At 45.4% G+C, this 13,224-nt stretch overlaps 1 protein-coding gene across 5 annotated transcripts in view; it reads left to right on the top strand.

The window, feature by feature from the left end:
• The window catches only part of mgll (monoglyceride lipase), a 104,327-nt gene that overhangs the window by 42,589 nt on the left and 48,514 nt on the right, over positions 1 to 13,224 (top strand). For all 5 annotated transcript variants that reach the window (XM_043707595.1, XM_043707594.1, XM_043707591.1 and 2 more), the window contains one exon: positions 1,584 to 1,720. In XM_043707595.1, the coding sequence (XP_043563530.1) occupies positions 1,584 to 1,720 (137 nt within the window). The remainder of the gene's footprint in view (positions 1 to 1,583; positions 1,721 to 13,224) is intronic.

The raw sequence follows: 13,224 nt of genomic DNA, 5'->3' as shown, positions 1-13,224 counted from the left end.
CCCCCACCTTACTAGTTTAAATCCTCCCAAGCAGTTCTAGCAAATTTCCCTGCCAGTATATTAGTCCCCTTCCAATTTAGGTACAATCCGTCTTTCTTGTACAGGTCACTTCTACCCCAAAAGAGAGTCCAATGATCCCAAAATATGAATCCTTCTCCCATACACCAGCTCCTCAGCCATGCATTCATCTGCTCTATCCTCCCATTCCTGCCCTCACTAGCTCGTATACTGGGAGTAATCCAGATATTACAGCTTTGACAAAAGGGTCAGTTAGACTTGAAACATCAGCTCTTTTCTCTCCTTGCAGATGCTGCCAGACCTGCTGAGATTTTCCAGCGTTTTCTCTTTTGGTTCCAGATATTACTACCCTTGAGGATCTCCTTTTTAAATTTCTGCCTAACTCTCTGTAATCTTCTTTCAGAATCTCAACCTTTTCCCTTCCTATATTGTTGGTTCCAATATTGACAATTGCTGGCCCCTCTCCCCTGTGAGAACATTGTGCACCCTCTCTGAGACATCCTTGAATCTGGCACCAAGGAAACAACACACAGGGACAGGCTTTTTCTCTGCTGGCCACAGAAACATCTGTCTGTGCCTCTGACTACAGAATCCCCTAACACAATTGATCTCTTGGAACCCGATGTACCCCTTATTGCATTAGAGCCAGTCTCAATACCAGAAACTTGGCTGTTCATGCTACGTTTCCCTGAGAATCCATCACCCCCTACATTTTCCAAAACAGCATACTTGTTCGAAATGGGTATATCTACAAAAGACTCTTGTCCTAGGTGCCTACCTCTCTTGCCTTTCCTGGAGTTGACCCATCTCTGTGACTGTATCTAAGACTTTCCCCCCTTCCTATAACTGCCATCCATCACATACTGTTGCTGTTGCAAATTCCTCATCGCTTCTAACTGTCTCCCTAACCGATCCATTTGATCTGATAAGATTCGCAGCCAACAGCATTTATGGCAGATATACTCAGCAGTAACTCTTAAACTCTCTTTAAACTCCCACATCTGACAAGAAGTACATATCACTGCAAAGGCCATTTTTGCTTCTTCACAATCTACAGACCCAGAAAATAGCACCATCTTATTCCTCTACAAACACTGCCCCAGGTTAAATTAATAGTTATGGCTTATATTTTAAGTTTAATCAAGAGACTTATCTGTAAAAACATATAATCAAGAAAGAATCCACCGTACTCACTACTGCAGTCTTTCTATTGGACAGACTTAAAACCACGATTAACTTATCTGATTCTGTGCTGTGAACTTCGTCCAAACAGGTTCCTCCAAGATTAGTTGTGAAATTCACTTACTATGTTTCTATGTGGAGGACAATAGCTTCCCAGTCAATTCTCCATGGTAACACACTGACCGATCAGAGTCGACTGGTCAATCAATCAACACCCTTTTGTCCTGTAGTATAAATTGTTGTTCCCTTTGAAAGTTTGACATTCTTGCATCTGTCCTGGTGAGTGCAAGGCAAGAAGTTTTGACATTGTCTCTTTTCTCAGCAATACTGAAGTTAAGTCAGACCGACCAAACATTGAATCTTCCTTCTCTCTCCGTACACAGTTGGCCATGGGCAGAGTGAAGGCAAGCGGATGATTGGGTCCGATTTCAGAATCTACGTCCGAGACTGCCTGCAGCACCTTGATCTAATGAAGGACCGTCACCCAGGCTTACAGATTTTCCTATTTGCACATTCCATGGTAAGTGACCCATTGAAACACGGGGGAGGTATCGCGCTGTTTGATCAGGAGGGGCTGGCTCCCAGTCAGGAGTGGTTGGTTATTTGTGTGAACTCTGTCAGGAGGTAAAGGTCCACTTCCAGTTAAAGGTCAAACACTGATCTTGACTGACACTGTCAGTGCAGGACTGAGGGAGAGCTGCACTGCCAGAGGTGCTTTCAGACGTTAAGTGACAAATTAGTGGATAGAAATGACTGATTGTGAAGGCAGTTCATAAAATGTACAGCGTCCTGTGCTTTACCAATTGGATGTAGGTTTGCTCACTGAGCTGGAAGGTTCATTTTCAGACATTTCATCACCCTACTAGGTAACATCTTCAGTGAGCCTCCAAACGAAGCACTGCTGATGTTTCCTGCTTTCTATTTATATGTTTAGGTTTCTTTGTGTTGGTGATGTCATTTCCTGTGGTGATGCCATTTCCTATTCTTTTTCTCAGGGGGTGGTAAATGGAGTCCAAATCAATGTGTTTGTTGATAGAGTTCCGGATGGAATGCCATGCTTCTAGGAATTCTTGTGCGTATCCATTTATCACCCTCTGAGAAAAAGACCAGGAAATGACATCACCACAGGAGATGATAACACTAACTAAAGAAACCCAAACTTATAAATAGAAAGCAGTAAACATCAACAGTGTTTTGTCCAGAGGTTCATTGAAGAGATGTTAACTAGTACGGTGATGAAACATCTGAAAATGAACCTTCCAGCTCAGCGAGCAAACATACATCCAGAACCTCAACCTGAGCTACAAATCTTCTCAAAACTCATTTACCAATTGAAGCACTAAGTACAAAAGTAAGGAGGGGACACTGAATTGATACAAAATACTATGCAGCCCCTCCAGTGGACCATTGTATTGAGCCCAGAGTGCTGGACTTCAGTGAAGGTACTGGAGAGAGTTCACAGGAACATGTGAATCCGGATGTATGATGTAGAGGGTACAGTGTTGGTCTGGGGTGGACAGTCAGAGGTCACATGCCACCAGGTTAGAGTCCAACAGGTTTATTTGAAATCACAAGCTTTTGGAATGCTGCCCTTTTGTCACTTGACTGAAGCCTGGAATCAGGATGTACAACATTCAGCCCCTTGTGCCTGCTCCCCCATCACTCAATAAGTTCATGGCTGATCTGTTTATATTTCCAATTGCCACATTCCCATCCATCCCTGATCACATGCTTAACACAGATGAAACATCTGAAAATGAACCTTCCAGCTCAGCGAGCAAACATACATCCAGAACCTCAACCTGAGCTACAAATCTTCTCAAAACTCATTTACCAATTGAAGCACTAAGTACAAAAGTAAGGAGGGGACACTGAATTGATACAAAATACTATGCAGCCCCTCCAGTGGACCATTGTATTGAGTGGACCATTGTACCATTGTATTGGACCATTGTATTGACCATTGTACTGTGGGCGGCACGGTGGCACAGTGGTTAGCACTGCTGCCTCACAGCGCCAGAGACCCGGGTTCAATTCCCGCCTCAGGCGACTGACTGTGTGGAGTTTGCACGTTCTCCCCGTGTCTGCGTGGGTTTCCTCCGGGTGCTCCGGTTTCCTCCCACAGTCCAAAGATGTGCAGGGTCAGGTGAATTGGCCATACTAAATTGCCCGTAGTGTTAAGTAAGGGGTAAATGTAGGGGTATGGGTTTCGCTTCGGCGGGTCGGTGTGGACTTGTTGGGCCGAAAGGCCTGTTTCCACACTGTAATCTAATCTAATCTAAAAAAAAAGAATCGATCCACCTCCATCATAAAAATATTCAAGGACCCATTCTCCACAGCCTTCGGAGGCAGGGAGTTCTATAAACCTCTGACAGAAAATAAAATGCCCCTTATCTCTGTCCGAAAAGGGTGACTGGTAACTCTCAAATGGTCCCTCCCAGATCTGGACTGACCCACAACAGGAGCCATTCATTGCACGTCCATCTTATGAAGACCATCCAGGATCTTATACGCTTCAATCAAATCTCCCTTCACTGTCTTAAACTCCAGTGGAACCAAGCTCAGTCTCTCCGGCCTCTCCTCATAAAGAGATGTGTGAGGCAAGGTTTTCACACAAAGGATGGCAGTGACTGGAACATGTTGCCAGAGGAGGTGGTGGAAACAGATGCAGTAGCAGCATTCAAGAAGCACCTGGATGAATACATGAAGAGGAAGGGAATAGAGGGATAGTGATCCTATGAGTGAAGGCAGTTTTAGTATGGAAGGGCAAAATGTGTTGGTGCAGGCTTGGAGGGCCGAAGGGCCTGTACCTGTGCTGTATTGTTCTGTGCTTTTTTTTTATAGAATAACCCACTCACGCGATTTTTGAGAGGATTTGTAGCTCAAGTTGTCGGTTTATTTGCTGAGCTGCTCGTCCAGCTCAGGGAGCAAACTTAGAACCATTACCCACTCATTCCTGGAATCATCGCGGAGAAAGTGAGGACTGCACATGCTGGAGATCAGAGCTGAAAATGTGTTGCTGGAAAAGCGCAGCAGGTCAGGCAGCATCCAAGGAGCAGGAGAATCGACGTTTCGGGCATGAGCGTCGAAACGTCGATTCTCCTGCTCTTTGGATGCTGCCTTGCCTGCTGCGCTTTTCCAGCAACACATTTTCATTCCTGGAATCAATCTCATAAACAGCATCCAACACGTGTATCTCCTTCTTCAAATGAGGAGATGAAGAAATTGCACACAACATTTGAGATGTGGTCTCACCAATGCCCTATATCACTGCAACATAACCTTGTACTTTTATATTAAATTTGGCATGTAATAATTCTTTATTATTCTTAATTACATGCTGCATCTGCATTCTTACGTTCCGTGATCTATGACTGGAATTCTGCAGTTATTCTCCACTTAAATAATACTCAGCTTTTTAATTCTCCCTGCTAAAGTGAACAACTTCACATTTTTCTGATATTGTATTTGCATTAAACATTTCACGTTGTAATCGAGCCCAATGTTGATGGGGCAAAGGGCCTTTTCTGAGGTGTATGAATCTATGAATATTCCAGCTGCTTGGTTTTTATCCATTCATTCAATCAATCTATTTTGTTGATAATATGCAGGAAAGATTCAGGGGAATAGTTCCTGGGGCAAGGGATCTGAACTGCTTGGACAGATTGGAGAAATGGGAAGTGCTCTACTCGGGCAAGAGAAGGTTGGAAGGGGATCGGATCGAGGGGTTGAAAATCAGAAGGGGGTCTGAGCAGATTCGAGAGTGAGAAACCACTCCCATGAGTCAAGAACCCAGAGGGAACAGATTGAAGGTGATTGGCAAAAAGAAGCAATAGCGATTTGAGAATAATTGGTCACAGTTATCCAACTTGTGAGTGGGTCAGATAGAGTAGGCAGGGACAAGCAGTTCTAGCTCGTGAAAGAAACAAGACCAAGAGGGGCATAGATTTAAAGTGACTTGCAAGAAAAGCAAAAGTGATGTGAGAAAGACTTTTTTCACACAGCAAGAAGTTAGGGTCTGGAAGGCACTGCTTGGAGGCAGGTTCAATTGAGACATTGAACATGAGCAATGGATTCTGGATCAGTGGTGCTGGAAGAGCACAGCAATTCAGGCAGCATCCGAGGACTGGCAAAATCGACGTTTCGGGCAAAAGCCCTTCATCATTCCTGATGAAGGGCTTTTGCCCGAAACGTCGATTTTGCCTGTCCTCGGATGCTGCCTGAATTGCTGTGCTCTTCCAGCACCACTGATCCAGAATCTGGTTTCCAGCATCTGCAGTCATTGTTTTTACCTCATGAGCAATGGATGGCTATTTAGGTTGTAATGGTGTGTAGGGAAATGGGGGAAAGGCATGAAATTGGCACAGGGTAATGAAGGTGTGTGTGTCTGTGTGTGTCTATGTGTGTCTGTGTATTTCTGTGTGTCTGTGTGTGTGTGCCTGCATGTGTCTGAATGTGTATGTGAGTGCGTGTGTGCCTTTGTGTGTATGAGTACATATGCCAGTGTGTATCTGTGTCTGTGTGCGTGTGAGTGCCTGTGTGTGTGCGTATGTCTGTTTATATGTGTATGTGTGCGTGTGTATGTGTGTCTGCGTGTGTGTGTCTTTGTGTGTGTGAGTGCATATGTCTGTGTATCTATGTGTTTGTGCATGCATGTATGTGTGCACGCATGTCTGTGTGTGTACATGCATGTCTGTGTGTGCGTCTGTGTGTGCGCACACGTACGTGCATAAGAGTGTGTGCATGTGAGTGTGTGCATGTCTTTGTTTCTGTGTATGTGTGTGTTAGTGTTTTGTTTCTGCATGGGAACAAGATAAAGTTGCCTAGACCCAAAGGCTGATGTGAACCAACGTTTATATGTATGCTTGCATATGGGTGTGGTTTGTGTGTGTGTGTGTGTGTCCATTTGCGTTTGTACCTATGTGCAGTCTGACTTTGTGTATATATCTTTGAGTGTGTTTGTATCTATGCTTGTGTGTGTTAGAAAGCATTTATTACCGTGTCTCTACGCTAATAACATATCTGTAAATCAATCTGGTACAGTAATTGTGGTATGGAAATTATTCAGCAATCTGCTTTGCATGATTGACCAACCCTTGATATCTGGGCTGGTAAACAAGAGAAAGAATGGTCCCGTTATTCACATCCTGCCTTTCTTTTGCCCAGTACACCAGCTGAGAAAATGAACACATTCAATTAACAATCAGTTCCTAAATTAGAAACTGGGGCTGCATGGTGGCTCAGTGGTTAGCACTGCTGCCTCACAGCATCAGGGAGCTGGGTTTGAATCCAGCCTCGGGCGACTGCCTGTGTGGAGGTTGTACATTCTCCCCGTGTCTGCGTGAGTTTCCTCTGGGTGCTCCGGTTTCCTCCCACAGTCCAAAGATGTGCAGGTTAGGGTGGGTGGATTGGCTATGCTAAATTGTCCTTAGCGTGCAGGGATGTGCAGGCTAGGTGGTTAGCCAAGGGAAATGCAGGGATAGGGGAGGGGCCTGGATGGGATGCTCTTTGGAAGGTTTGTATGGACTGAATGGCTGCTTTCACAGTGTAAAGATTCTGTGATTCTAACAATTAACGTATCTTCTAATTAACCTTCAGACGCAGGTGATACAGTATTAACATCACCAATAAGAGATACTCTAATCAGCGCCCCTTGAGATTCAATGGTATTACCGTTACTGAATCCCCCACTGTCAACATCCTTGGGATTACCATTGATCAGAAACTTAGCTGGACTCACCACATAAACACAGTGGCTACAAGAGCAGATCAGAGACTAGGGATACTGAGGCGAGTAACTCACCTCCTGACACCCCAAAGTCTATCCACCATCTACAAGGCACAAGTCAGGAGTGTGATGGGATACTCCCCACTTGCCTGGATGGGGGAAGCTCCAACAACACTCAAGTAGCTCGACACCATCCAGTGACCCGCTTGATTGGCACCACATTCACAAACATTCAATCCCTCCACCACCGACACTCAATAGCTGCAGTGTGTACTATCTACAAGGTGCACTGTGGAAATTCACCAAAGATCCTCTGACAGCACCTTCCAAACCCACGACCACTTCCATCTCGAAGAACAAGGGCAACAGATACATGGGAACACCACCCCCTGCAAGTTCCCCTGCAAGCCACTCGCCATCCTGACTTGGAGAATCCTGGAGGAAGAAAGTCTCATCTTCTGCCTCGGGCTCTGCAACCACATGGGATCAATGTGGATTTCAACAGTTTCCTCAATTCCCCTCCCACCACATTATCACAGTCCCAAGCCTCCAACTCGACACTGCCCTCATGATCTGTCCAGCACCTTTCCCATCTCTCCGCTCCACTCTCCTCTCCTCCCCACCTCTATCTACCTATTGCACTCTCAGCTGGGGGAGAAGGTGCACACTCAGCTACCCAAGCCACACCCCCCCCCACTTCCATTTATCTCTCAGCCCCCGGCCCACAAGCCTCATTCCTGATGAAGGGCTTATGACCAAACTGTTGATTCTCCTACTCCCCAGATGCTGCCTGACCTGCTGTGCTTTTCCAGCACCACACTCTCAAACCCCACCACCCTGACTTGGAAATATACAGCAGTTCCTTCACAGTCGTTGGTTCAAAATCCTCGAATTCCCTCCCTACCGGCATCACGGGTCAACCCACAGCAAGTGGACTGCAGCGGTTCAAGAAGGCAGCTCACCACCTTCTCAAGGGACAACTAGGGACAGGCAATAAATGCTGACCCAGCCAGTGACACCCATGTCCCACAAACGAATAAAAAAACATTGTTGCTTGGTGTGTTTCATTGGAATGAGGCCATTATAAAACTGAATGCTTCACCTCATTAAATGCACCAAAAAACAAAGAGAATGATGTATTTTTATTGTTTCCTGTCCTCACGCCCTCCTCTTGCAGAGTCATGATTTGGAGATGCCAGAGTTTGACCGGGGTGGACAAAGTTAAAAATCACACAACATCAGGTTATAGTCCAACAGGTTTAATTGGAAGCACACTAGCTTTCAGAGCATCACAACCACCTAACGAAAGAGCGGCGCTCCGAAAGCTAGTGCTTCCAAATAAACCTGCTGGACTATAACCTAGTGTTGTGAGAATTTTAACCTCTTGCAAATTGATTGTGGCTACATCCTATAGCAAAGCAGCACTGGGTGTACTCAGTGTGGAGCAGTGCCAAACAGCTTAAACCATTTGCTCATTCATAGCTTTATCAGTAAGACCACCATTTATTATCTATCCCTGATCGCCCCTTGAGAGGGTGGTGGTGAGCTGCCGTTGTGAACCGCTACAGTCCTTAGGGAACCCGCAAGGATGTTAGGGAGGGAGTCCCAGGATTTTGACCCAGTGATAGTGTAGGCATGGTGACATGTTTCCAAGCCAGGATGGCGAGTGGCTTGGAGAATGATGTTCCATGTATCTGCTGTACCTGTCCTTCTAGATGAAATGGTCGTGGGTTTGGAAGGTACTGTCTGAGGATCTTTGGTGGATTTCTGGACTGCATCTTGTAGATTGTACACATTACTGCTACTGAGTGCCGGTGGTAGGGGGAGTAGATGTTTGTAGATACAGTGCCAATCGAGTGGTGTCAAGCTTCTTGAGTGTTGTTGGAGCTGCCCCCATCCAAGGCAAATGGGGAGTATTCCATTACACTCCTGACTTGTGCCTTGTAGATGGTGGAGAGGCTTTGGGGAGTCAGGAGGGGAGTTATTCACTGCAGGATTCCTAGCCTATGACCTGCTCCTGTAGCCATTGTGTTTATGTGCCTGATCCAGTTCAGTCTTTGCTCAGTGGGATTGACAGTGGGGAATCCTGGAGGAAGAACGTCTCATCTTCTGCCTCGAGCCCTGCAACCACATGGGATCAATGTGAATTTCAACAGTTTATTTGTCCCTGGGTCTGAAAAGGCACTATTTACTTGAGCTGCAACATGTATGGTGGAGAAAGAGGGATCATAGAATCCCTACAGTGTGGAAGCAGGCCATTTGGCCTATCGAGTCCACACTGACTCTCCAAACAGCATCCCACCCAGGGCCTCACCCTTCCCCCTAATCCCTGTAACTCCATTTCCAACGGCCAACCCAGTAGCCTTCACATCTCTGGATACTACAGGCAATTTTAGCATGGCTGATCCACTTTTGGATTGTGGGAGATAACCAACACAGACACGGGAGAACATGCAAACTCCACACAGACAACTCTTCCTAAATCAATCCATCCCAACTCTTCCTAAATCAACCAGGCTCTTTTTAAAAAAAATTCCTTCCCCTGCCCTCTACCTCCCTCCAATAGCCCTGTGTCCATCAGTGGGCCTGAATGAGTAAAAAGCAGGACAATGAATGCTGTGTTTAGATGGGATGATGTAGAGGTGCCGGTGTGATTTTCAATAAACCGGCTGGAATTGAATCTGGTGTCGTCTGACTTCTGACCTTGTGTCTAAATGGGGCCATGCTATGCCAGACTGCCTCCACTTGGGGTCCACATGTGCCCCATGGGCCCTAGTGCCTGACTGAAAGAGAAGAAGGAACAGGAAGGTCACAGGGAGATCATTTCCCCAAAACTGAGCGACTTCAAGGAACAAGATGTAGAAAGTCAGCTGACGTGGCTCTGGGCAGACTGGGGATCTGCTCAAAACGCTGAACTGGTTCATTTTGATGACCAGCATTTAATCTTTGAGGGACGATGAACAAAATCAATGTAAAGCAATACAATGCCGACTTAGCAGGAATCCCATTTACTGAAAGGATACAGTCAGCAAATACATGAAGGACTGTGAGAGTGAACGGTGTTCCCTGTGAGAAGAGGGTTATTTTCATTCCCAGATTAAACCAACATCACACTCTCAGTCTGAACTGAGCTCAGGAAAACACACAAAAGAATCTGTTTTCTGCGCAAATTAACAGGCAATTTTTCAAAATAAATTTTGTGTTTATCAGAATGGGGTCTGAAGCTTGGTCAAGTGGAACATTTTCCATTTGAACTGGTAATGTTGGTGTCAAACACTCCCAAGACAGGGACAGCACAGGGTTAGATAAGAGTAAAGCTCTGTCTACCCTCTCCCCCATCAAACACTCCCAAGACAGGAACAGCACGAGGTTAGATACAGAGTAAAGCTCCCTCTGCACTGTCCCCCCATCAAACACTCCCAGGACAGTGACAGCACAGGGTTAGACACAGAGTAAAGCTTCCTCTACACTCTCTCCCATCAATCACTCCCAGGACAAGGACAGCATGGGGTTAGCTATAGAGTAAACCTTCTCTACACTGTCCCCACCAAACACTCCCAGGACAGCGACAGCATAGGGTTAGACACAGAGTAAAGCTTCCTCTACACTCTCCCCTATCAAACACTTCCAGGACAGCGACAGCACGGAGTTAGATACAGAGTAAAGCTCCCTCTACGCTGTTCCCCCTCAAATACTCCCAGGACAGCGACAGCACGGGGTTAGATACGGAGTAAAGCTCCCTCCATGCTGTGCCCATCAAACATTCCCAGGACAGGGACAGCACGGGTTGGATGCAGAGTAAAGCTCCCTCTACACTGACCCCCATCAAAAACTCCCAGTTTAAAGGAACTTGAGGAGTGCTAGCACTGAGCAATGCCAGTGTGAAACCAGGACAAATGTAAAAACTGAGGATAAACCAGATCTGTTGCCTCCTGTTGTTTCCTGGCACTGTTTAGTGTGTGGTTCCACTTTGCCAGTTTATACTAAAATAGAAGGTGAGAACAATCAGCGTGATGTCATTTGTCCCATTGTGTCAATGCTGACTACATGAAAGGACCACATATTTCCCAGCCCTACCCAACTTCTTCACCACAACCCTGCTAGATGTTCTACCTTCCATTATTTATCTTTTGAAACTGATCGTCAAATCTGCTTCCCTTCACTTTCAGATAGTTTTGTCCAAATACTGCAATCTCTTGTTTTCCCGATAATACTTTATATTACAATCAGTGATGTTCAGTCACAACCAATCAACTTCTGCCATTGACATCCCAAGAAATAAACATGCTTAGCTTAATTATCTTGGAGTTGAAACATAACCTTTGTCAATCTTTTTGGCCCCAAGTCCCTCTACAATTTTTTGGAAAATCTCAAGATCTGTGTTTGCGCCTGCCCACTGTACACTGTTAATGGGTATGCATTGTGACATTGTGGAATTATTTCAACAAGATTCCCACAAATTGGGTGCCTTCCTTCAAAACATCAGATTCGGAATTTAATTCTTCCTTGGGATGTGGGCATCACTGGCGAGACCAGCATTTTTTATCCACCCCAACTGCCCAATGGTGCGATTTCAGAGTTAACCACATTACTGTGGTTCTGGATTAGTGGTGCTGGAAGAGCACAGCAATTCAGGCAGCATCCGAGGACAGGCAAAATCCGAGGACAGGCGAAATCGACGTTTCGGGCAAAAGCCCTTCATCAGGAATAAAGGCAGAGAGCCTGAAGCGTGGAGAGATCAAATGTGGCTGTAGTAGCGGGTTTGTTTCAGGACATGGTTGAAGAGCTTCAGGGCAGAGGTAATGACCTGGGAGTTGCAGTGAGAGAGAGACTCCCTGAGATTCTTGTAGAGAGAGGAGGATGCAAGGCAGGCATCCTTGCAAGAGGATTCGCAGTAGGGTTAAAATCAACGAGGTAAAAACAATGACTGCAGATGCTGGAAACCAGATTTTGGATTAGTGGTCCTGGAAGAGCACAGCAATTCAGGCAGCATCCGAGGACAGGCAAAATCCGAGGACAGGCAAAATGGGTCTGGAGTCATGTGCAGACTCCCTTACTAAGGGACATTAATGAAGGAGACAGCTGTTTTAACAAGCAATCAATGATGCTTTCGTACTTCACTGCAACTTATTAATGTTGCATGTTATTAATTGAATTAAAATCCCACCAGACCACAGGGAATTTGAACCCAGTGTTAACATGGGCTCTTAGCTCAGAACCTTGTGATGTTACCACTCAGCTACATCCTGTTTGTTTTGTAAGCTTGTTTATTGTTTGGTTTTATAGTCTTGAGTTTCTATCTCAAGACTGTCACGCCATCTTGTTTCATCATCGTGTCCCCTCGAAGCTAAGCCAATGTGCAGAAACCACACGTTCTGCAAGTCATATCCTGAAACTCAATCAGAGTGAAATACCACAACAACCTCAATTGTACACTGACATTTACAGAATACAATCTATTCATAGGACGTGCGAGTCTGCTGGTAACTTCCTAGCCAGTTACTCATTCTCAAGGTTAGAGACAAAGCCGGATAACTCTGTTCCTGTTTCACAGATGCTGCCAAATCTTCCAAGATTTTCTATCTTTAGTTCAGATTTCTAGTTCTTTCATGATTTCGATTTGTATTAAGGTTCACAGAGGATTTCAGGGTGTCATCATGAAGGGGTCTAAACAGGGTCAATAGTGAGAGGTGTTTCCCATTGGTGGAAGGGTCAAGGTAAAAGGCACCACTTTCAGGTGAGTAGTTGAAGAGCCAATGGTGGTACAATATGGGGTTAGATACAGAGTAAAGCCTTCCTCTACACTGTCCCCATCAAACACTCCTACGACAGAGACTGCACGGGGTTAGATACAGAGTAAAGCTCTCTCTACACTGTCCCACATCAAACGCTCCCAAAACAGGAACAGCACGAGGTTTGATACAAAGTAAAGCTCTCTCTACACTGTCCCCAATACAGACCACCCCAGGACAGGGACAACACAGGGTTAGATACATAGTAAAGCTCATTCTACACTGTCCTGATCAAACAGTCCCAGGACAGGGACAGGACAGCGTTAGATCCAGAGAAAGGCTCATGTCACATTGGGTATATTGTGTGTGGTGATGATATCACATTGGGGATATCAGTGTGTGGTGACAATGTCACATTGGAGATATCAGCGTGTGGTGATAATATCACATTGGGGATATCAGTGTGTGATGATTATATCATATTGGGATATCAGTGTGTGCTGATAATATCACATTGGGTATATCAATTTTTGCAGTTAGTATCTCAGCATGGGGTGATAATAT

Source organism: Chiloscyllium plagiosum, chromosome 18 (genome assembly GCF_004010195.1).
Source record: "Chiloscyllium plagiosum isolate BGI_BamShark_2017 chromosome 18, ASM401019v2, whole genome shotgun sequence".
Taxonomy (NCBI): Eukaryota; Metazoa; Chordata; class Chondrichthyes; order Orectolobiformes; family Hemiscylliidae; genus Chiloscyllium; species Chiloscyllium plagiosum.
The sequence above is the reverse complement of the archived record's forward strand: the minus strand, read 5'-3'. Positions and strand labels throughout refer to the sequence as shown.